At 39.4% G+C, this 26,284-nt stretch overlaps 1 protein-coding gene across 1 annotated transcript in view; it reads right to left on the reverse strand.

Annotated features, from left to right (window-relative positions):
* The window catches only part of prpf6 (PRP6 pre-mRNA processing factor 6 homolog (S. cerevisiae)), a 91,593-nt gene that overhangs the window by 60,150 nt on the left and 5,159 nt on the right, over positions 1-26,284 (reverse strand). Inside the window, exons 2-5 of the mRNA XM_073061784.1 lie at positions 21,068-21,233; positions 19,678-19,796; positions 10,550-10,628; positions 7,939-8,115 (exon numbers count right to left, since the gene is read on the reverse strand). Of these exons, the coding sequence (XP_072917885.1) occupies positions 7,939-8,115; positions 10,550-10,628; positions 19,678-19,796; positions 21,068-21,233 (541 nt within the window). The remainder of the gene's footprint in view (positions 1-7,938; positions 8,116-10,549; positions 10,629-19,677; positions 19,797-21,067; positions 21,234-26,284) is intronic.

The following is a 26,284-nucleotide window of genomic DNA, read 5'->3' on the forward strand; positions in this document are numbered from 1 at the left end:
GGCACCAGAGATGGACAGGCAAGGAGATAGGGATAATAGGAGATAGGAAAAAGGGAATGGGGAATGGTAAAGTGGGGGGGGGGGGGTGGGCAGGGGTGGCTATTACCAGGAGTTCAAGGAATCAATGTTCATACCATCAAGTTGAAGATGGAATACAAGGTGTTGTTTCTCCAACCTGACTGTGGCTGTATCGCGGCAGTAGAGGTGCTAGGGATAGATATATCAGTATGGGACTGGGAGGTGGAGTTAAGATGGGAGGCCACTGGGAGATCCTGCTTTTTCTGGTGGACAGAGCATAGGTGCTCGGCAAAGTGGACTCCCAATCTACATCAGGTCTCACCAATATACAGGAGCTCACACCAGGAGCACCAGACACAGTACATGACCCCAACAGACTCACAGGTTTTTTTTTCCTTTCAGTTAGTACTGACGAAGGGTCTCGGCCCAAAATGTTGACTGTACTTCTTCCTATAGATGCTGCCTGGCCTGCTGCGTTCCACCAGCATTGTGTGTGTGTCACAGATGAAGTGCTGCCTCACCTGTATATCATGGGGAAAACCTTCCTAAGCACTGTGCACGTCTACATGAAATGCTGTCACAGAAAAGGAGCATCAAAGATCTTCACCACCCAGGCCGTGCTCTTTTATCACTGCTGGTAGAAGGCAGAGGTGCCTCAGGACTCACACCACCAGGTTCAAGAACAGTTACTACCCCTCAACCATCAGGTTCTTGAACAAGAGGGGATAACTGCACTCATTTAGAGACTCTGCTGGATTGTTATTTATTGCTATTTACTTATTCCTGCATTTGCACAGATTGCTACAGTTAACAATTCCTGATGTTTATAGTTACTGTTCTATACATTTGCTAAGTATGCCTGCAGAAAGAATCTCAGGGTTATATGTGGCGATATGTATGTACTCTGATGATAAATGTTTCTATGAATTTTGAACAGTGCTAAAAAAGTAAAACTGATACAAAATTAAGCAAACGAGTTTGTACCTCAGTTAACAAACAAGACACTAATACAGACACCAATATCACCTCTTTCACTTCTCTCACCTTCCTGATCTGCCCACTATCCAGTCACTCATCCTACCAGCTCCCCCCTCACCTTTTTCCATATTTGATTGTGACCAGATTTCTTCCTCAGCCTTGATACATATGCCTATCACCTCTCAACTTCTTATATTATTCCCACTCTTCTCCCTCTCTCACCTGGATCCACCCCTCACTCACCAGCTCTAGCTCCACTCTTTCTTTCCAGTCCTGCTGAGAAGTTTGACCCAAAACATGAACTGTTCATTTCCCTCCATAGATGCTGCCTGACCCGATCTGTGTTGCTTCAGTACAAACACTAAACATTTACAAAACATTGATATACTTGATTAAATGCAGGAGTAGTACAAATGAATACAATTTTGTTGCATATGGTTGCTTTTTAATCACATTATACGTTAACAAATAGTTTAAAATGGGAAAAGCTGCACTGCCACCTGGTGGTTGAAATAAAATTATACAGATTGACAGCTGTTGAATTGCAATCCCTATTCCCTACCATCTATCCAAATACTTATAAATCCAGTTCCTTAAAATTCAAGGAACATACAAACTTCACATATTGACCAGAACTCCAATACTGTAAAAGGACTGGATGAAGTCTGAAGGCCTCCAACTTACCACCCACACCTTTGCCAAAAAGCAACCTGTCCCAATCCACACTAACCAGATCCTTTCTGATATCACCAAAATTTGCCTTTCTCCAATTCAGAATCTCAACCCAAGGAGCAGCCCTATCCTTTTCTGTAGTTATTTCAAAACTAATGGCGTCACGATCACTAGCTCCAAATGTAACCTGACAGACTTTTGTCATCTGCCCTGTCTCATTCACTAACAGGAGATCCAGTATAACACTCTCCTTTATATATTAAGGAATCTTTCCTAAACATATTTTACAACTCTTTCCCATCCAGCCCTTTAACGATATGGCATCCCAGATGATGTGAAAGGTTAAAGTCACCCATTATCACCGACTGCTGCAAGAAACTTAAGGCTGTGATGATAGGTACTATCTCATCCTTGTGTTTCTTGCAGCAGTCTGCGATCTCCTACAACTGTGCTCCTCCAAGTCCTGCTGAGTACTGGGTGGTCTATAATGTAATCTCATTAATATGGTCATCCCTTTCTCACTCCTCTGTTCTACCCATACAGCTTCAGTAGACAAGCTTTCGGCCTGTTTTGTCCAAGCACTGCTGTGACATTTTCTCTGACTGGTAATGCCACCCCTCTCACTCCAAAACCAAATGTCCAAACCAACAGAAGCCCGGAACATTGAACTGCCATTCCTGCCTCTTCTGCAACCAAGTCTCACTCGGGGCCACAATGTCATAATTCCATGTGCTGATCCATGCTCTGAACTCATCAGTCTTTCCTACAATACTCCTTGCATTGAAATCGATGCAACTCAAAGTATTATTCCCACCACGCTCAACCCTGTTATTTATCTTTGTATGGAGGATTAATGACATGTTTTCCCTACAACTATCCACTTTGGCACTCTAGTTCCCATCCCCCTAGAACTAGTTTAACCACCCCCCCCCCCCACCCATGCAACACTAAGAAACCTTCTCACAAGGATATTAGCCTTCTCCAAAACAGTCTCTGCAATTCACTCTTGGAATTGTAGTTCCTACACCTGGCAACAATTCCATAAATCTCTCAACTCCCTCCTATATCTCTACACACCTTCTAAATGGGGCACCTAAAAGAGAACACAATACTTCAGTTGATGCCAGAGCAGTGTTTTATAATGGTTTAAGCTTGACTTCCCTAATTTTATACTCTGTACTATGTTGATAAAGCCCATAATTCACATGTTATTATTGCTCAACCTATTCCATCACTTTCATTGACAAGATGCCTTCGCTTCTGCATCCACCTTCTAAATTGTCTCTCATCCACTCTACCAAAATGCCTCCAATTTCCCTATGTTGAACGTCATCTACCATATCTGCCCATTCCACCATCCTGTTTTGTACCTTACTGCAACCCATCTTCTTTCACAGTTTGCAACACTGCCAAGTATATTACAATCAAAAATTGAGAAATTGCGGCTTGCGCCCCAAGTAAAGGTCAATTATTGGACAATGACCCTGATAATCTTCTAAAAATATGACATAACCTTCTGCCTGGAGGTCGGTAACAAGTGGAGTGCCACAGGGATCTGTCCTGGGACCCGTTATTTGTGATTTTTATAAATGACCTGGATGTAGAGGCGGAAGGATGGGTGAGTAAGTTTGTGGATGACATGAAGATTGGAGGAGTTGTGGATGGAGCTGCAGGTTGTCGAAGGTTACAAGAGGATATAGACAGGCTGCAGAGTTGGGCAGACAAATGGCAGATGGAGTTCAATCCAGACGAGTGTGAGGTGATGCATTTTGGAAGGACAAACCAGAAGACTGAGTACAGGATTAATGGTCAGTTACTTAAGAATGTGGATGAACAAAGGGACCGTGGGGTTCAAATCCATACATCCCTCAAGGTCGCTTCGCAGGTTGATAGGGTAGTTAAGAAGGCTTATGAGATGCTAGGCTTCATTAACAGGGGGATTGAGTTCAAGAGTCGAGAGGTCATGTTGCAACTCTACAAATCTCTGGTGAGACCGCACTTACAGTATTGTGTTCAATTCTGGTCACCTCATTTTAGAAAGGATGTGGAAGCTATGGAGAGGGTGCAAAGGAGATTTACCAGGATGTTGCCTGGTTTGGAGAACAAGTCATATGAAGCAAGGTTAGCAGAGCTGGGACTTTTCTCTTTGGAGCGTAGAAGAATAAGAGGGGACTTGATAGAGGTCTACAAGATTATTAGAGGCATAGATAGGGTGGATAGTCAGTACCTGTTTCCCAGGGCACCAATAGCAAACACCAGGAGGGCATATGTACAAAATTAAGGGAGGGAAGTTTAGGGGAGATATCAGGGGTAAGTTGTTAGTTTGTTTGGTGTGTTGTTTTTTTTTCTTTCTTTTTTTTTAAAAACACAAAGGGTTGTGAGTGCCTGGAATGACTTGCCAGGGATGGTGGTGCAGGCTAAAACATTAGGGGTATTTAAGAGCTTCTTGGACAGGCACATGGATGAAAGAAAAATAGAAGCTTATGGGGTAGTGTGAGTTTAGTACTTTTTTTAAAGGATTATATGGGTCAGCACAACATGGAGGGCTGAAGGGCCTGTACTGTGCTGTAATGTTCTATGGTTCTATAAAACAAACACAATGGAAAGTCAAAAATAATGCTCCCTGTAAACTTAATCTCCTTGAAGTTTAAATGTTGATTTTCCAACAAATATTCCAATATGTAACACTTCTTCACCAGCTGTCTTAAGAGTAGTCATACTAACAAATGTGTAACATCCAAAAATGCAATAGATACATATACAGTGCCAGAGTATCAACCCCACCCCCCCGAGGTTTTCACGTTTTTCAACATCAAATTACAGTGGATTAAATTTGGCCTTTTTTGACACTGATCAACAGAAAAGACTCCTGTGTCAAAATGAAAACAAATTTCTATAAATTGGTCAAATTTAGTACAATTATCAAACACAAAATAATTGACTGCATAATTACTCACTTCCTTGAAGTCAGTATTCAGTAGATGCATCTTTGACAGCAAATATAGCCTTAAGTCAGTGTGGAAATGTCTCTAACAGCTTGGCACATCTGGATACTGCAAATTTTTCCCAATTCCTTTTTACAAAACTGCTCAAGCTGTCAGATTGCATGGGGATAATAAGTGAACAGCCTTTTTCAAGTCCAGTCACAAATTCTCAATTGGACTGAAGTCTGGACTTTGACTTGGCCACTCCAGGACATTAACTTTGTTGATTTTAAGCCATTCCTATGTAGCTTTGGCTCTATGCTTGGGGTCACCGTCTTGCTGGAAAACAAATCTCCAAAGTTGCAGTTCTCTTGCAGACTGCATCAGATTTTCTTCCAGGATTTCCCTGTATTTTGCTGAATTCAATTTACCATTAACCTTCCAGGGCCTGCTACAGTGAAGCATCCTCACAGCATGATGCAGACACCACCATGCCTCACAGTAGGAATGGTGTGTTTTTGATGATGTGCGGTGTTTGGCTTACACCAAACATAGGGATTAGTCTGTTGGCCAAAAAGCTCCACTTTACTTTCATCAGACCATAGAACCTACTTCCAGCTAGCTCCAGAATCTCCCACATACCTTCTAGCAAACTCTAGCGAAGAGTTCGGTAGAATTGCTTTTCCCCAAAAGTGGCTTTCTCTTTGCCACTCTCCCATAAAGCTGCGACTGGTGAAGCACCCGGGCAACAGTTGTTGTATGCACAGTCTCTCCCATCTCAGCCAATGAAGCTCATCTCTCCCATCTCAGTCACTGAAGCCTGTACCTCTCCATAGATATGCCATAGATATGCCATAGATCTCTTGGTGGCCTCCCTCACTATCCCCTTTCTAGCACATTCAGTTTCTGAGGATGGTCTGGTGTAGGCAGATTTACTGCTGTGCCATATTCCTTCTATTTTTTGATCATGTGGACAGTCAGAGGCTTTTTTCCAGGGCTGAAATGGTTGCCACAAGAGGGCACAGATTTAAGGTGCTGGGGAGTAGATACAGAGGAGAGACATCGGGTAAGTTTTTTTTAAAAACGCAGAGAGTGGTGAGTGCATGGAATGGGCTGCTGGCAACAGTGGTGGAGGCGGATATGATAGGGTCTTTTAAGAGACTTTTGGATAGGTACATGGAGCTTAGAAAAATAGAGGGGGCTATGGGCAAGCCTAATAATTTCTACAGTAGGGACCTGTTCGGTACAACTTTGTGGGCCGAAGGGCCTGTAGCGTGCTGTACGTTTTCTCTGTTTCTATGTTTCTATGATTGACTTAACCGTACTCCAAGGGATATTCAGCCACTTGGAAATTTTCTTGTATCCATTTCCTGACTTTGTGCGTTTCAACTTTTTAACGGAGTTCCTTAGAGTGTTCTTTTGTCTTCATGGTGTAGTTTTTGCCAGGATACTGACTTACCAGCAGTTAGATCTTCCAGATACAGGTGTGTTTTTACTATAATCAACTGAAACACCTCGACCGCACAAAGGTCGCCAGAAACAGACTTCCACTTGACTCACTATGTGACTTCTGAAACCAACTGGCTGCACCAGTGATGATTTGGTGATAAAGGGGGTGAATACTAATGCAATTACTTTGTGTTTTATATCTGTAAGTAATTTTGATCACTTTGTAGAGATCTGTTTACACTTTGACACGGAAGAGTCCTTTTCGGTTGATCAGTGTTAAAAAAGCCAAATTAAATCCACTGTGATTCAATGTTGTAAAACATGAAATTTCCGGGGGGGGGGGGCAATACTTTTTATAGGCACTGTATAATTGGACTAATTTTTCTGTAGACATGTTTTCTCATAACAGAAGTGTTTTTTTATTCTGGACATATTCTTTCCCAGTTAAAAATATCCAGGTCACCTTCCTTTATACCAGGGCTAAAAAGAAGTATTCTCAGCAGAAAAATTATTGAATAAGTCTATACATTTTCAGAGGTAAATTTACTTTGTTCATAAATACCAAAACATTATGGAACACAGAAGCACAGGTAGGAAAACAAAAGTAGCAAAGTCCCTTGATTCTGCTTCATTATTTACTAGGATCATGGAGAAAATAAACACCATCTCTAGTACTATCCGAAAATATATAGACTTAGACTTGCTTGTTATCCAAAACCTTGATCAGCATTAATCATGCGTGCACCCAAAAAATTACCACAATTGCAAACAAGAAAAAATCTGCAGATGCTGGAAATCCAAACAACGTACACAAAATACTGGAGGAACTCAACAGGCCAGGCAGCATGTATGGAAAAGAGTAAACAGTTGTGTTTCAGGCTGAGACTCTTCGACAGGTCCTTCGCTATTCCACGTCCTCTTTTCCCTCTCTCACCTCCTCTCCTTGCCCACCCATCGACTCCCTATGGTGCTTCTCCCTCCATGGCCTTCTGCCCTCTTCTATCAGACTCCTCCTTCACCAATCAACTTCCCAGCTCTTTACTTCATCCCTTCTCCACCCGGTTTCACCTATCATCTTGGGTTTCGCTCTCCCTTTCCATCTCGCCGCACCTTTTAAATCTACTCCTCAGCTTTTCTCCTCTGGTTCAGCCAAAGGGTCTCAGCCTGAAACATCAACTCTACTCTTTTCCCATGGATGCTGCCTGGCTTGCTGAGTTCCCTCAGCATTTTGTGTGTGTTGAAATGACCCCAATCACCTTGATTAGAGTAGTTCAAAAATTTACAATTTACTTAGCAATCATTCCTCTTCAGTCCAAAGAGGATCATCATTTAAAGAACTATGGCCTTGAATGCTAAATGCTTTCAACATCTACTTTTCAATCATTCGCTGAATCTTATGTCTCTGGTGAATATCAGATAACATCACTCAATTTAATGCAATGAAGAACCTTCCAAGGATCAATCAAATGCACATCCTTTAGTTGATATTTGGTCCATTACCGTCACGTATACCAAGAGTGAAAGTTTTTGTTTGCACACCATCCAGACAGATCATTTCAGACACAAGTGCATTGGGGGAAAAAACAGAATACAAAATATAGTGTTAAAGATGCAGAGTAAGTGCAGTGCAGGCAGACAAATTCCAAGGGCCTCAACTTAATGATCGAGATCAAGTGCTCATCGCTGTCATAAGAGCATCACAACAACCAGTATGAAGTTATGGAAACTTAAATTGTACCAAGAACTTTATTTGTGCTTCAGTTGTGATCCTATCAAAGAATATCAAGATCATACTACATGCAAAATGATTAATATAATTCAACACAATAAAACAATGAGATCACCCTTTTTCTAATGCAACTGAAGATTTGCATGCGAGGTGTAAAGTAACACTGACCGTTTGCCTGGGATCCACAGATGTGTGCTGTTCTCCAGTTTGCAAATGTTTGGCAAAGAAACTATCTGGTACAGGTGTCAATTTCTCATAGCGAGGGTTCCTCTGACGTTTGTTACGAGCATCACCAACTTCAGGAATACTCAGCCATTCTTCTTCTGTAACTTCTGACAGCTTCCTCTGAAGAGATTTTAAACATCAGAATGTTCCCACATATCAATTTGCTAATTTGAACCACAACGAAAATTATCTGGCCAGTCATCAACATACAAACCCCATTTGCAGGATATTTTCCAAAATGCAATAAAAACAAAAATCTGTGATATGTTAATTCATGTGAACCTTTATTTAACTGACAAAAGTACAAAGAAAAGAGTTTCAATAGTTTTACTGACTAACTTAATTGTATTTTGTACATATACACAAATTTAGAATTTATTGGCTGCAACACACTCAACAAAAGTTGGGACAGAGTTAAAATAAGATTGAAAAGTGCACAGAATATTCAAGTAACACCGGTTTGGAAGACTCCACATTAAGCAGGCTAATTGGTAGCAGGTGAGGTATCATGACTGGGTATAAAAGTAGCGTCCATCAAAGGCTCAGTCTTTGCAAGCAAGGATGGGTCGTGGCTCACCCCTTTGTGCCAAAATTCGTGAGAGAATTGTTAGTCAGTTCAAAAGGAACATTTCCCAACGCAAGATTGCAGAGAATTTAGGTCTTTCAACATCTACAGTACATAATATTGTGAAAAGATTCAGAGAATTCAGAGACATCTCAGTGCGTAAAGGGCAAGGTCAGAAACCACTGCTGAATGCGCGTGATCTTCGAGCCCTCAGGCGGCACTGCCTAAGAAACCGTCATGCTACTGTGACAATTATAGCCACCTGGGCTCAGGAGTACTTCGGAAAACCATTGTCACTTAACACAGTCCGTCGTTGCATCCAGAAATGCAACTTGAAACTGTATTACACAAGGAGGAAGCCTCTATACAGAAACGCCGGTGAGTTCTCTGGGCCCGAGCTCATCTCAGATGGACCGAAAGACTGTGAAACCGTATGCTGTGGTCAGATGAGTCCACATTTCAGCTAGTTTTCGAAATAAATGGGTGTCAAGTTCTCTGTGCCAAAGTTGAGAAGGACCATCCTGATTGTCATCAGCGGAAGGTGCAAAAGCCAGCATCTGTGATGGTATGGGGGTGCATCAGTGCCCATGGCATGGGTGAGTTGCATGTATGTGAAGGTACCATTGACTCTGAGGCATATATTAGGATTTTAGAGAGACATATGTTGCCATCTAGGCGACGTCTCTTCCCAGGACGATCATGCTTATTTCAGCAGGACGATGCCAGACCACATTCTGCACAGGCTACAACAGTGTGGCTTTGTAGACACAGAGTGCGTGTGCTTGAGTGGCCTGGTGCCAGTCCAGATCTATCTCCTATTGAAAATGTATGGCGCATCATGAAGAGGAGAATCAGACAACGGAGACCACGGACTGTTTAGCAGCTAAAGTCTTATATCAAGCAAGAATGGACAAAATTTCCAATTGCAAATCTACTACAATTAGTATTCTCAGTTCCAAAACGATTAAAAAGTGTTACTAATGGTAAACATGCCTCTGTCCCAACTTTTGTTGAGTGTGTTACAGCCATCAAATTCTAAATTTATGTATATTTACAAAATACAATGAAGTTGGTGAGTAAAACTATTGAAAATCTTTTCTTTGTACTTTTGTCAGTTAAATAAAGGTTCACGTGAATTAACATATCACAGATTTTTGTTTTTATTGCATTTTGGAAAATATCCCAACTTTTCTGGAAATGGGGTTTGTACTTGCACCAACAGAGTTCAGATGTGGATATCCATCCTGCTGACTTGTGACAATGGGCATAGTCTGAGTGACAGCAAAACCTCAGGAAGCCTTTCCCAAGTTACCTCTGATAGCTAGCAAAGCCTCATTGCTACCTTTACCAGCTGGAAAACCAGAGGAATTCTTTATAGTTTAAATATCTGACATTCAGAAGCATTTAAAAGCAACTTAATGCTAAAATATTAAAACACACAATTATTTAAAAACTGATCACTGTCTTTATTCCCTAATTGACACCCTTATGATCCTTACAGAAACTAAAAAGGTCTTGCATCCTGCTAGATCTACCTTGCGAGAGGATTAGAAGCAATAACCCAGCATAAATTGAGCTCCATTGCCAGACTCTGCAGGGATTCAAAATCCATCAGTAAACCCAAGCCTCTTCATTTGACAGCATATTCAAAGTCATGGGATTACTGCCAATTAAATACTGAATGCCAGTGGTCCCGATTCAGTTCAAGCTGATTCACATTTAAATTAAAATGTAATAGAAGACAGAATTTTACACACATTGTGATAACAAGGTAGAACAAAAGACCACACTACCATTAATCTACCTGGATCACAGCTGAAGGCACAATTCCTCAGTGTGGAAACCAAGAATAAATTATTTGCCCAAATAACGAAGGCTTTTCAACCATCTAATGCAGAAATTACCCAATCTCTTCAAATTTGAGGGAAGAAGTAAAATGGGGAAGTAGCATTAGAGATGTAGCTTTATACTAAAAGACAAAATAATTACCTTCAAGTCAGAGAACTGTTGCTGGATTTTTGGACGTTCCATACGGTACTTCTCAATTTCTTCCTTCTCACGCTGCTCCCTTGGAGGGGACAATATTAATTTTAAACATAAAAAATAAAATATACATACCTTCCATTCATTAGATTTTTAAACAAATTTATAGTAACTACTTCCATAACACTGGACAACACATTTCTTATTTTTTTTTAAATTTATGATAGCCCACCTAAAGTTGAACACAAATATAATTTCAGACTATTTGTATTTTGGAGAAACAAGAAATTAACTTTTATTGAATATAATCCATTTAATTACATAATGGTGCTGGCACTTTGCCAGGACATTCAACTAAGTTAAAAATATGTTTTGTTGATGATTTTCATTTGCACTCAGTGTTTGAGGCTTCTCACTTAAGTGTCCAAAAATAATCAGCCACATTGATGGATTCCAGTTGCCCTGATAGTTTCTCCATGACCGCAATGTCCCGGTGAAACCTTTTGCTATGCTCGTCACTGACAGTGCCAAGATTTTCAGGGAAGAGGTCTAAATGAGGATGCAGAAAATGAATCTTTTGTGACATGTTACACTTCATGCTTTTTTATGCTTGAATCATATTGTCAACCAGCTACATGTAGTTTGGTATTAAATTGCTTGTCATTGACGACCTGTTTGATTTGTGGATCAATAAAAATGCCTTCCTTAATCTTGGCATCAAGTATTCTGACTTGATCTGTGAATTGAAATAACAAATATGGGCCATTTCATAAAAATGGTGCATGATAAGGAAATTTCATGATGATTTTCATGATTAGCAGCCCAAAATCCCTAAGATACACACAAAAGTATTCAGTAAGCAAAATCTTTATCTCCAGTGTAATTAGGGAATTAGTTCAAAACTTTGTATCCAATTAAAAAACAACTTAGTTGAAATTCACACTGCACCCATTGTATAAGAAACCTCTCATAATTACTAAGACACATCCAGTGTTAATAATGACTGCCATATTGTAACTATGATGTAGAAATATAGACATACATTGCCATTGTATTGTAACCTTACTTCCCATTTCGGCAAACATTAGCAAAATAAAATCTGATCATTCACTGACCAATTGCTAAGCCTGTCCACATTAACATGGCCGATGTTAATGCTTTGGATGAAAAATGTCTATTCTATTAGCAAAGACAGCAATTCCATAAATTCAAACAAATTCACTTCACAAGCATGGAACAAAGAGTGATTTGACTGATATCTAGGATATCCATTAAGAACAAATTTTACTTGTTTCAAACATTTAGAAGAATGAAAGATGATCTCTGAAACTGAAAACCTGAAGGGGGTTGTCAATGTGGATGACAAGAGGGTCCTTCCTCCCACAGAGCAAGTCTAGAGCCAGGAGGCATAATCGAAGGATAAGGAGTCAGCAACTTCAGTGAACTTCTGCCCCACAGCTGAATGGGGGTTTTGGAATTCTGTACTATAGATTTAGCTGAATACTCATTGAAAATATTCATGAATGAGGAAACAGCCAAACTGTTATTTAACAAAAAGCAAAGCTTGATAAATATACAGCAAATTTCTATTAGAGCTGGTTCATGCCTGCCTGTAGTTGGGTGATTCCAGAGCAAACCTCTGCTGCTTAGCTACTCATTCTGACATCAGTTCTGGCCTTGCAATGACTGACAAGAAGTTCAGAATTTGCTGAATTACAGATGGCACTACAAATGCAAGCACAATGTTCTGTTGGACTCCGTGTGGAAATCAGTCACATAGCCAAGTTTTACTGACATTCGCCAATATTATGACTGGGAAATCATTCTCTGTTCCATTTCCAATCTATTACTGTAGTACAAAAATTCACTTGAATAGGAATTTTCAGCACATGGAACAGGGATGATTTTTACTTGTACTTACATCACTTTACTTATATCAGTTTCAAGTTTTTAAAATGTCTGAATGCATACTAACAATGCCCCCACCTCCAGATTTCCCTTCTGTTCTAGAGGCTGGATGCTTCAGTAGTATGACCAGGTACTTATTACTAAACAAACTTCACAAGAATTCAACACCTCTGGGATCAATCACTCCAGCAAAATTTCACCTGTATGGCTGGAAAGCAGATTATTCTAGACACAAAGAAAATGAAGACTACAGGACTCTATACAGGACCAGCATAACTGATCTTTGTGTTCATACCTGCCCAGATCAATGAAAAAGTGAATTACATACAACTTTATTTCTACAACTTCAAAAAAACAAGTTTAAAAACTCAGTTAATATCTAACTACTCAAATTAAGATGATATGTTTTGAAAGGTTATTATTCCAGCTTCAAACTGAATAGTAAGAGTCCCTCTTTCCAGTTTAAAATGGCGCAACTGAAGGCGTGCGACAGTTTGCTGATAGTTGGAAAGGCATTTGACTAAAAACATTACTAATAACATCTTTTCTGAAGAAAATTATGGTAAACTTACACTGCAAATGAAGAAGTGAGTGGAGGCAAAACTGATTCGAAGTTTTGTCTGTGCAGATGCACTGCAAAGCCAAAGTACAACATGTTCAAGACAAGGTCGCAGGAGGAGATGGATTTGGAGTGAGCGATTTGGAGAGTAGTCGATGCAGAAGAGCTTAGATGCCTGTCCACCTAAGCTGGTCGAGAGGCTGAATTGCTCCAAGTACCAAGCCGATTTGTTAAAATTGAGAATGGCTTCAGGCTGGGAAGTTCAAGCATATGACTACACTGCCATCCAGGTCCTAGAGCGAGGTACTCCCAATGCTTGGGCAATTTAAACACTAGTCCAGATAGAATGGAAAGCCCAAGGGTCAAGAACGGAGGCGAGGGTCGGGCTGATAATGCTCATTCTCCTGCAACATTCATTTATTGTTCAATGGTGAACTGCTCTGGCTGCTGTGCTATTGAAACTGAGGCTTGGGCTTACACCGGCTGTTCCGAGGAGCAGATCTGAGGACTCAATCTGGTTCGGAATACTGTCGCTTGCTTATACTCTTTGCATGATTGTTTTGTTTTCTCATTCTGCGCAGTGGTTTTGGCCTTTCTTTTTAAAATTAGGTTTTTTGATTTTTGCTTTGTGGCTGTCTATAAGCAGACAAACCTCAAGATGTATAATTTATACATTCTTTGATAATAAATATATTTTGAATTCTCTGGATCATTATAAATTAGTTGTAAATCCAAAATAATAATCAAAGATAGATAGATAGATAGATAGATAGATACTTTATTCATCCCCATGGGGAAATTCAACTTTTTTTCCAATGTCCCATACACTTGTTGTAGCAAAACTAATTACATACAATACTTAACTCAGTAAAAAATATGATATGCATCTAAATCACTATCTCAAAAAGCATTAATAATAGCTTTTAAAAAGTTCTTAAGTCCTGGCAGTAGAATTGTAAAGCCTAATGGCATTGAGGAGTATTGACCTCTTCATCCTGTCTGAGGAGCATTGCATCGATAGTAACCTGTCGCTGAAACTGCTTCTCTGTCTCTGGATGGTGCTATGTAGAGGATGTTCAGAGTTATCCATAATTGACCGTAGCCTACTCAGCGCCCTTTGCTCTGCTACCGATGTTAAACTCTCGAGTACTTTGCCCACGACAGAGCCCGCCTTCCTTACCAGCTTATTAAGACGTGAGGCGTCCCTCTTCTTAATGCTTCCTCCCCAACACGCCACCACAAAGAAGAGGGCGCTCTCCACAACTGACCTATAGAACATGTTCAGCATCTCACTACAGACATTGAATGACGCCAACCTTCTTAGGAAGTACAGTCGACTCTGTGCCTTCCTGCACAAGGCATCTGTGTTGGCAGTCCAGTCTAGCTTCTCGTCTAACTGTACTCCCAGATACTTGTAGGTCTTAACCTGCTCCACACATTCTCCATTAATGATCACTGGCTCCATATGAGGCCTAGATCTCCTAAAGTCCACCACCATCTCCTTGTATATTCAAATGTCAAGTTACTCTACAACTTTTAGTTAAATTAGATTTAGAAACACTGTACAGATACAACATTATTTAACTCATGCATTAAAATAAATACCAAGTACTAGAATTTTATGTACTGCTGCTCTGAAGCACTGTTCCAATGTTTTACTAAACTGAGTTGTTGCATTATGAACATTATTCAGATATTCCCATGAGGAACTTGCATTAATGGGGACATCCTAAGTTAATTACCCCTACACTATAATTAATATTGTAATCTTTGTTTGCTTGGGAGCCTCTTGCTTCTTTTCATAGGAAGCACTGATGTTACTTGAAGTCTGCTAAATGAACAAAAATTAAGAACCTCCTCATTTTTTTTGAGGAATACAAACATGCAGATTATATAATTATATACTTAATATGTCTTATCATAGTATTCCTACAGTGAATAACTTTAAAGCCCAACTGAATGGAATTGCATTCCTTGATGCAATGCTCACCCTTGCTCTGAACAGTTAAAAATGAGTTACTCCTCGAAGACTGAATTCCATATCAAATTGAAATTCCTTTCTTAAAAATTGTAGCTGTATTACTGTTGTGTGACAAGCATATGCATATTTTTTTCTGCTCAAAAATAGTTGCATACAAGTCTGTTGTTTACTGCAAATATTATGTTTCAACAGTAAATTAAAAAGATATTACAGTAAAATCCACTGATAAAATGGCATGTTAAAGATGCAGGCAATTACTATAGTATAAACCGATCAGTTACTTGTTGCAAGAAACCCCGCAAATTACAAATTGTGACAATTTAGTGGAGGATTTGCACCTTTTTGACACTGCTTCACAAGAATGACACTTCATTTCAACCTCAATTTCAGTAACTCACTGCACTTGACATTAATTGCATTTTTAACTCCTTTCATTATGAAATGGCAACGAGTGCTGACTTTTTATGCTAATTCTTTCAACCAATAAAAGAATTTGTCGCAGAAAATGTTCTATTAGTTAGAAGGGTGCTATTGTGGCATACCAAGTTGCTGTCTCACATACATTTGCCCCTCATCTTTGGTATTGTGTAGAGTATGCATGCTCTCCATGACTTTACAGGCTATGAGCTATAGAGAAAAAGACTTCGCCAACAGTCACTGCTGGAATGTTATTCGGAAAACTTTAAAAAATGATTTCCAATTTACAGACTTGTCCTTTTCTCAGGGAGGGTTGGTCAATACCAAGGAGGACTGCAAGAATTTACTAAACATGATTAATAAACTCACAGAACAGACACATTTGGCCAAGTAATTTAAAGGTTTATGAATTACACGTTATAAAATTATCAATACTATTGAGGAAAATAAGAGTAAATAAAAGTGGAAGCAAATCTACAAGAAAAGCATCCAAACATTGGGCTGTTCAGGTGCCTCCCCCCGCCCCCTTTTACGAAGGTAGAACGTTCCTATTAAACCTATCTTAAGCCAAAATGGCGTAAAGCGAAGAACCATTAACTTATATGGGGAAAATTTTCGTAAAAGCGAAAATCCTCTTTGTAATGCGAAAACAGATCACTAATGTAGGTCTTTTGTAAAAGCGAAGTGGCGTAAAACAAACATTCGTAAAGCGGGGGACACCTGTATTTCTAGAAGTACACACTTTAAACTTAGGTATTCTTAACAGTTGAAACTCTGATTGTAACACAACTGCAGCACAGTTCTAATCTTCACATTATAAAAACACTGGAAAGAATGTAAAGACCATACAAAGATAACAATAGAACAGAGGTCCTACCTATCCAGAGAGGTTAATTACCGTAGATTCCGGATTTTAAGCCGCTACTTTTTTCCCACATTTTGAACAGCTTTGAACTCTGCGGCCTTTAAAACGGAGCGGCTAATACATGATTTTTTTCATGCCGCCTCGTAAACATTTTGCCTCATAACAGTAGACCAATAAAATTGATGAGTAGTTCACAGAGGTCCAATGAAATTGCACGATAAATCAAGCGCACTTTCACAATTAAATTATTGTAAATCAGTCATTTGTACTCACCCTCATCAACATGGAAAACACTCGAAGAAAAGCATTGTGCTGCCTTTATGGCAGTTATTTAGTTTATAATATTTTCGCTTAGTAATTCATTTTCTAGTTAAAGTTAGAAGAGTTTTAACTATATTTGTTTTCTGTACTACATCGCGGGATGCTATGACGTCACACCCGGTTTCGCCGCGTCTTGTGGGAAAAATGCCGTTTGCGATAAAACGGGACGGAGGGAGGGAGCGCATTACGCGAGCAGCTTTGGATCTGAGCGAATGCTGCTTTTAAGTTAAAGGCGATCAATAACTTTTCCTGGTAGGCTGCAGTATATATATTTTTTACCAGTCGTTAGGAGATATTGGAATGTTGTTCAGTAAAGAAGTATACGCAACGTATATTTAAAAGTAGCCGCGTTACGGGCACGGTTCGAAAAAAAGCATTTGCAATATGTATTTGTTTTTGTTACCATATGGATTTAATTAAAAGTTAAAAAATCCTCACGTGTAATATCTTTCTGTGTAAATATCTCATATTACAACGTGGGACACCTGCGGCCGAAAATCCGGTGCGGCCTGTACAATTAAAAAATTGATTTTATTTCTAAAATTAGAGCCAGCGGCTTTTAATCAGGTGCGCTCTGTAGTCCGGAATCTACGGTAGGCTCTTGAAGAGGATTGAGGAGTGCAAATAAAGATCTTTAAAATGATGAAAAATTCAGTAGCAAAGACACTGGGAACATACCTAATTATGAAGGCTACTGGAAGCTATCAGCAAATTTAAGAAATTGCTACTTTAACATGGAGATGAGTTGTAATTCCCTCACCAAGTGTTAAGAATCTTAAAAATATTCCACCCAAGAGGCTTGGAGGCAGATGTATTGAAATTGATCAAGGCAGATATTAACAGACATTTGGACCATAAGGGAGTCAAGGAGTATTGGGAGAGTGTGGCATTGAATTAGTCATAATCTTACTGAGTGCTGAAGCAGAGTAAAAGAGACCATCTAGCCTACTATGCTCATCATTATTAAATAATTAGAAGAAACACGTACAAAGGCCTGTGAGAAAGCTAAAGCTGTTGCACTGGGACAGTTCCATTCTCAAACTCGAAGGTCCAGGTCCACTAGTATGAGTAGATGTCACAAGCTGGGTTCTTCCTTAGTTGCAGTAGATAATCATGAATCTTCTGTGCCTTATGAAGCCCTTTGCTTTCCATGAAGAGTTGCAGAATCACCTTCTTAACTGTTGGATTTCACTGCTGATCTTATTTGCCCAGTCTGCTGGAGCTGACTTCACACGCTAGGATAGGCAAGTCCCTATCTCACCAGCATATGAGGCCCACTGACTACCCTCACCTGGTTTAACTTGCCTGTTGAAGTGGTGTACCAGGGTATGGCCAATGTTGCATGCAAACTATTTGGAGCCACAGGTGAGAGCTGATTGTCTGGTGGGGACCAAAAGTGAGTGAACTTCCCCAGAATGGACAAGAAAAGCCACTGCACAGAGGAGCTACCCCTCTCTGGACATCCCATATACAGCAGCACACATTGGATGAATCCCTCCGTTGAACTGATACACAATTATTTAGTGCATTGGTAGTGTTCTAATTTGTTCTATATTTCATTTAAATGCATAATTTGTTACTCAGTTAAATGTAAGTTTGCCTTTTTTAAAATAACTTTTTAGCTATTTCAATGAAACTTCAACTAATTAGGACCGCCATTTAATCGGGCCAAAATGTAATAGTCCCAATGTTTCCCAATTAACCGGAATCCACTGTATATTATAAAAATACAATCAATTAGTTAGACTATCGTTTAATCGGAGCTACCACTTATTTGGCACAATTCTTTAAGAAAAAAAAACTAATCGAGAAAATAGCCGGATTCCATTAGTTTACTTAGTACACTATGCACCTCAATTGGGACTGGAAACTGCTAACGAATAGTTTCTAAGTAATGTCAGTCCGTGCACTCTTGTGTAATTAGACACTACACCATGCTTAGAGCAAACAGTTTTTAAAAAGCATCAGCTGTGTGTGCTCGTGTTCAAAAAGCAATTACTTTTGTCGCAGAGAGATGGTGAAAAATAAGACAATTCAGAACCGTTTGCTCCCTGCAGTTCCAAGCATTCAGGCTTGGAGATGCTAGAAATGGCCAGGAATGAAATTAAAACAATTTTACATTTCAAGTTATGAACTGCAAAGAATTTGAAGGTATTGACAATCATCTTGAACGTTACAATGCTAATGAAAATGAAGACTTAGAGCAGGGGTGTCAAACTCATTTTAGGTCACGGGCCGGATTGAGCAAAATGCAGCTTCATGCGGGCCGGATCAGTCGGACGCGTGCGAACGCAGCTTTCGTTGCCTCCGTTTTTTCAGCTTGCTCTCATGTGTCTCAGTCTCTGCTATAACTACAAAGTGTTTCACTTTACAAATTCCGTTTCTTATGAAGACTGCTGAATAAACACTAAAAACCCTGAAAACCTGGTACCTGAATAAACTCAGCATTAGCCATATCATACGCCATAGGCGCTTCGATTACTGGGGCCAGCTTTAATAGTAATTAGATATTATCTCGCGGGCCAAAGACAATTCCACCGCGGGCCAGATTTGGCCCGCGGGCCTTGAGTTTGACATATATGACTTAGAGAATGCAATTGTCAAAAACATTGTATGAAGTCGATCCGTTTTGTACACTACGTGGCTGCACTAATTTTGTACACTTAGTCAAAAGAACACCTCAGCATACACTGGATGAATTTCTCCATTGTTAACTATTAGGAGCTAATACACGGTTTCATACTGCTATAGGAGAATTGGTATTGTTTTAATTTGTTATGTATTTAATTTAAAAACATAATTCGTTACTCAGCTAAATGACAGTTTGACTTTTTTATACCGTTTTAACTATTTCAATGAAGGTTCAGCTTATTGGGACAGCCACTTAACTGGGCCAAAATGTACTAGTCCAGATGTGTCACAATTAACTGAAATTAACTATAGTACTATGAAAGGAAGTGACTGAGCACTATGCTGCTATGAGGAAGAATGCAATGAAACTTCAGTTACCATTATCCCCCAAAATAATCTAGCTGGGATGAGTGGCCTACTTGTGCTCTGCATGGTTTATACAAGTTGCATACCTTCTGTCTTTTCTTCTTTCATCCATTCTCTTGTCCAGTGCAGCATAGATTGCATCTGCCTCTTCATCATCTTTTTCATATGGCCCACTTGAGAATAAGCTTCCAGCATATCCATTAAACTTAAAAAAAAATACTTCTGTCACCAAATTATCAAGCAGAGACAAGCAGAAAATACACTGAAGTTTTGATTTACTACAAAAAAAATGAAATGCACCAATACATATATTTCAACTAACAACAGCAACATTAAATGAATTATTTTTACTAAGAGATATTTTCAATATTAGAACATTTCAAAAGAAAAGGTCATATTACACCAACCATATTAAACTGCTTGAGAAATAATCAGAAAAAAATAAAAGGAATGCAGTGGAAGTAATAAAAAACCAAAATGCTACAAATCCTGCAAGATTGAAAAATTGAAAATGCTTAAATAACTCAGTAGGTTAGGTAGCAAACACAAAGTGAGATATCTAACTAACATTTCAGTAAATACAACATTGCCATGATTTCAAGATGGTAAACTCACTGTCCCCTATGTCTCCTTAAAGTCCTTGATTTGATTAGTAGTTACATGGCTATGCTGGAGATATGTGCCATTAAAAAGGTAATTTTAAAATTTGTAGATAATACCAAACTGGTGTAGCTTATACTAAAATATTAATTAAATTGCCAAGAATACATTGTAGCTTATTCATCCATGAAGTGTGAAGCACTACCAGAATGGCTAACATTTACTGCTCATTCCTAAATGAAATTAAGTAAAGAAATTATTAGAAATTTATTTAGGAATGAGAAGTAAATGTCGCTATCAACCTCCACTTTAAATATATTCAATATTTGTCCTCCACAGCCATTTGTAGCAAAGATTCACAACCCTTTGACTAAAGAAGTTTCTGATCTGTTCTAATGAAATATTTTTGTATTCTGAGGCTGTGTTCTCTGGTCTAGACACTCCCACTATAGGAAACACCCTTTCCACATCCACTCTATCTGGGCCTTTCAATATTTGATAGATTTCATTGAGACACCTCCCCTCATTCTTCTAGACTGCCCAAAGCCATCAAAAGCTTCTCACACATTAACCCTTTCATTCCTGGGAACCTCCTATGGACCCCCTCAATACAGTACATCTGTTCTTAGAAAAGGGAGCCAAAACTACTCACAGTACTCCAAGTGCAGTCTGACAAATGCCCCATAAAGGCATTGCCTTGGTCAATACAAGCTAGTACACTAAGAGAAATAGCAGATGAAATGGAAGAGCCTTGTATAAAGTTGCAACTGCAGCTTTTTGTGCTCATTGGTCTTTTCCCCCCCCCATAAAAAGGGCAGGTATATTAGAGGCCATCTTAAGCAACGAGAAACCACAGAAATGAGATGGTCTAACTACCTCATCATAATTTGTGTCATTCAAATCTTCATCATCATCATCTGCTTGATTCTTTTTCATTTGATCGCCAACAGTTCTTTTTCCAGGGGGAGCATGCCGGTCATCAACGGGGTCATTGGCATCTCGAGCAGGTCCAATATCCGAACGTGTTGTGAAACCAGTTGCACTAAAATAAGCACAAGATTTAAAATTAGCAATTATGTAATATCTGTATTCTATTTTACAGTTATAGTTAGCATGAATTGCTCTTCCCCGGATGAAATGGAAAACTGACCCTGAGATTTAACTACATACAATAAGTAGTCTTCATAGAAACTTTAGTTTATCATTAACACCGGTGGCCAATATGCTCCTATTTTTACAAACAAACTTTTCAGATCAGTGGGCAGTAGTTTATCTTTTGAGAGACGTTTGATCCTTTCAATTATATTTCAGCTTTGTAAATATACACAAAAACTGAAAAATTCATGAATAGATATTTCTATATTTTCAAGTTCAGTCATACTAGTAAATGTAGTTCAGATTAAACACTGTCTTTCAATAAGAATGAGCCTGCACATCATGCAATAAAATCAAATTGAAAACTGCCAGCTTTTAGTACCCCAGCAACTGTTTTTCACGTTTATATGTATCTATAGATTTAAACCAAGTATTCTTCATCCAAACACTCTTCCACAAGTGATCCTTCCTACTGCTGCAGTGTTTTTTGCTGTCAGTTTTCTATTAACACCTAGTCAAACTGTTACAAGCTCTGGCCACGTGGTGGTTCAATGGACCACATTTCTCTCCTTTGCAATCTCATAGTTCAAGCATTGAACTATTCTTAGTAATTCTCTCACCAGCATTTAACTCATCAATGATCTCCAAGTAATAATCTAATGTGGCAGCATTATTAATATGAACATATTAAAATACAAAGTATTTTTTCAATACTTCAGCTGGTCCAAGAATGATAACCATATGACCATTCACTAAATTAACAACATTTTGTATATTTTCTTTCGGAAGAGGTCATTACAGCTCATGCTCATTTACTTATGTACAATTTAACAAAAAAAATTAAAAAACTAAAATTGTTCAACTTCAATGAATTTCTAAATTTCAACAAGCTTCAGATGGTATCCAACCACAACTGTAATAAACTGCTTGAGTTCCGCTCACCAACACTCAGCCACACACAGACATGTCCAAGGCCTTAGAGGAAGGACAGCACAGGTTCAGAATCATGAAAGATGTTAAAGAGCTAATCTGAAGAGAGATCACATTAAGGTGGTTTGCAATGCCATTAATGTTAAGGCGATCCAAATGATGTCCTAATGTACAACAAAAATAATTCAGAAAACAAAATGTGAAGTAACTATTGCATAAAAGGATTTTATCAGTCTGTATATATATACAGCACACTTAAATGATATGGCAGTATTAATCCTACATATATATCAGCACAGAGAATGATTATGGACCAGTCAAGCTTATAGCAATGTGAATGGCGCTGTTCATTTCATGCCATGTAACTATAAGTGCTTACACCCAAAATAATCTGGACAGAATCAACTAATTAACTGCAGAGCCAAGGAAACCCAACAAAGGTAATATTATCATTTTCGGGGGGGGTGGGGAAGAAATCACGTATCCAAATGACTGTTCAGGCAATACTCAAGGAAATGTCTTTTTGTCTTTATTAATATTCCACTTCCAATCAATAACATCGGTTAATGGCAAGGCAATCCCCAAAGACAGCAACCCGAGTACCCCAGCTAGAAAGGATTACAGGTATCAGTAATGTTTGAAAAAAGTAATTCTAAATATGGAATCAGATAATCAAGGGCTTAGGTGGGATCACATAATTCTGAAAGCATAATATAAATACAGAACTGTGGAGAAATGGGAATGATTAAAGAGCAGTGATCTCAACTGGGCACTGTAAACCGCATCAAGCCATTATCAATCAGAATTTCAACTAGCTCATGGTCCCCTTTTTAAAAACTTAATATACTTGCACACACTATGATTTAATTTATGATCTACACTTCACTGCAGTTAATGAAGACAGTTCAAATTAGATCACCATGCATCAACCACTCAGATTGTACTCCAATAATGAGAAACATACTTTAAACAAAGAAGCAGTTTATTTTGCAAACACGAGGAAATCTGCAGATGCTGGAAATTCAAACAACACACACAAAATGCTGGTGGAACACAGCAGGCCAGGCAGCATCTATAGGGAGAAGTACTGTCGACCTTTCGAGCCAAGGGTCAGGACGAAGGGTCTCGGCCCGAAACGTCAACAGTACTTCTCCCTATAGATGCTGCCTGGCCTGCTGTGTTCCACCAGCATTTTGGGAGAGCAGTTTATTTTGACCCATTTTGATTAAATCACTACTATTATGCCTTATCGACCACTGATCTCTGATATTGTGTCAATTCCAGACAGTAAGTATCCTTGTTACACTCTTGGACTTGTCTGGAATTTGCTAACCAGACTCTGCTTAGGACTGTTAGCACTGCAAACCTTTTAACCATAAAGTATCAATGAGAAGAAAGGAAAACACATTACAAATCTGGTATTCATATTTTAATGTTAGTTTAGTATTGTGCTGGGAATGGACTTGAGCATCAAAAACTGTTGTTAGTGTATGTCAACCACCAGTTCATCAGACCCCGACAATGTACACAGAACAAAAGGCCAATTTAAGCTTATTGTATGATCATACCATTCCACAAATTCACAAAAAGGTAAAAAATCAACTTAAAATTTATATTACACTTCTTATTGATGGGTTTCCCCAAAGTGTCCTGAGAATCCTATTAGTAAAGGAGATTCATTTTCGTCACTCTAGGCCTATTAAGAGTTTGTTTTCGTACCACTAATTACAAGTGTATTTCAACAGGAGAGTAACGAAACAGGCTGTTTCATGTCTAAGTTGCTCTTGAATGAAAATGGAGATGTTAAAGCATTATTCATTAAAAAAAATACCATACTTCAATTTGTTCATCCAACAACAACATTTCAGTGCTCTGCTGCTGACCACAGGTAAAAGGCTTTTGTGTCACCTTTGATTATCCTGCCCCTGCCCACTACACAGGGACTTGTTCATTTTAAGATTCAAGATTGCTTAATGTCATTTCCTGTACACAAATGTAAGGAGCACAAAATAATTGTTACTCTGGATCTGATGCAGCACAAAAACAGAAAAGATAAAAAACATAATAATAAAATTGCATTATAGATATATATACACTATGTATCTTTTATACATAGATCGATTGTATGTCCATAAAGTGATGCTAGTAATAATAAAGCAGTGGTGCATTTTATGGGTGGAGATCTTGATCAGCCTTACTGCTTGGGGAAAGTAACTATTTTTGATTCTGGCCAGGATGTGTGGATGCTACTTAGCCTCCTCCCTGTTGGGAGTTTGACAAACAAACTGTGAGTAGGATGTCTGGGATCCTTCATGATGTTATTGGCCCTTTTCTAGCACCTTTCTGTACACGCCCTTGACGATGGGTAAGCTAGTGCCAGTGATGAGTTGGGCAGTTTTGACTACCTGTTCCGGAGCCTTCCTGTCTGCCACAGTGCAGTTTCCAAACCAAGCAGTGATGCAGCTTGCTAGGAAGCTCTCAACTGCACATCTGTATAATGACACGAGTACGGATGTGCAAAGTCCAGCTCTCTTCAGCCTCCTCAGAAAGCAGAGGCATTGGTGAGCTTTCTTGACTGTGTCAGATGTGTTCTCGGATCTTGAGTGGTTGTGCGTGATGTGCACACCCAGGAGTTTGATACTGCTTGTAGTTTCCACTGTTATGCTGCCAACGTAAAGGTGGGGGGAGGTAATGAGTGGCGTGAAGTCGATTACCATCTCCTTTGTCTTGTTGACATTAAGGAAGAGATTATTACATTTCCTCTCTATGGGCTGTCTGGTCATCGCTGGTGACAAGCCCCACCACTGTCGTATCATCAGTGAACCTTGATGAGACAATTGCTCAGGTCGCATCACGTATGGGCAGAGTTTACGGCAATGAGCTCAGCACACGGCCCGAGGGTGGGGGTGCTGTTCAGGATGATGATGAGGGTGAAGCGTTTTGCTTCCTGACTATCTGAGGTCTGTTCAATGAAGTGTAACACCCAGTGGCACAGTATATTTAGACGGAGGAGTAGGAACTTGTTCACCAAGGTTTGTGGGACAGTAGTCCTGAATAGCAAACTGAAATCCAGAAACTCCACCCTGCATTTCAAAGAAAGACCCATCTCTTTTCTCCGCGTGTAAGGAGATCCTTACTTAAAGGCTCATTTTGGTGCGAGTGAAGTGGGGGGGGGGGGGGTGTGGTAAGTGTTGTTCAGGCACGTGGTAACAATTACACAAAAAACAAAACAGGATTTCACATCCTTCTTCACAAATGTCCACAAATATATTCATGACATGGTGCAACCAAAATAAGCAACCAACCATTTTCCAGGAACCAGCACTCTTGCCCTTTTCCCAAAATGAACTCTTCCACTGAGCCACCACAGAGCACGTGCCACCACAAACAGGCACCCTTTTAAAGACATCCCACCCATCAGTCGGGTCCCCTCCCTGAGACAGGAAGCACCAACAAACAGGATTTGTTAAAGAATGCCACTGTCCTGGAGTGTGCAAGTACAAACAGAAGTGTCCATGCTACACATTCTGACATAAATATCCCTGTCAATTCAGCTAGCCGATGTCAGTTCAGGTGGACAACATATTGTCTCTGCACCATTAAGTAGCAACTTTCTATTCCTCACACGGGGGAGGCATAATATGTCTAATACATCAGTTAGCCAACTCATTTATCATGCAGTTTTGAGAGTGTAAGTTCAGAACAAATGAAAAACCACTCAATTTATCATGACTACATTCCAGAATTAAGGTCACTTCAATCTAAATAATCAAACTAACTTACATAGAAACATAGAAAACCTACAGCACAATACAGGCCCTTCGGCCCACAAAGTTGTGCCGAACAAGTCCCTACCTTAGAAAGTACTAGGCTTACCTATAGCCCTTTATTTTACTAAGCTCCATGTACCTAAGTCTCTTAAAAGACCCTATCATATCCACCTCCACCACTGTTGCCGGCATTCCACGCACTCACCACTCTCTGCATAAAAAAAATGTACCCCTGACATCTGCTCTGTACCTACTCCACAGCACCCTAAACCTGCGCCCTCTTGTGCCAACCATTTCA

Source organism: Hemitrygon akajei, chromosome 11 (assembly GCF_048418815.1).
Source record: "Hemitrygon akajei chromosome 11, sHemAka1.3, whole genome shotgun sequence".
Taxonomy (NCBI): Eukaryota; Metazoa; Chordata; class Chondrichthyes; order Myliobatiformes; family Dasyatidae; genus Hemitrygon; species Hemitrygon akajei.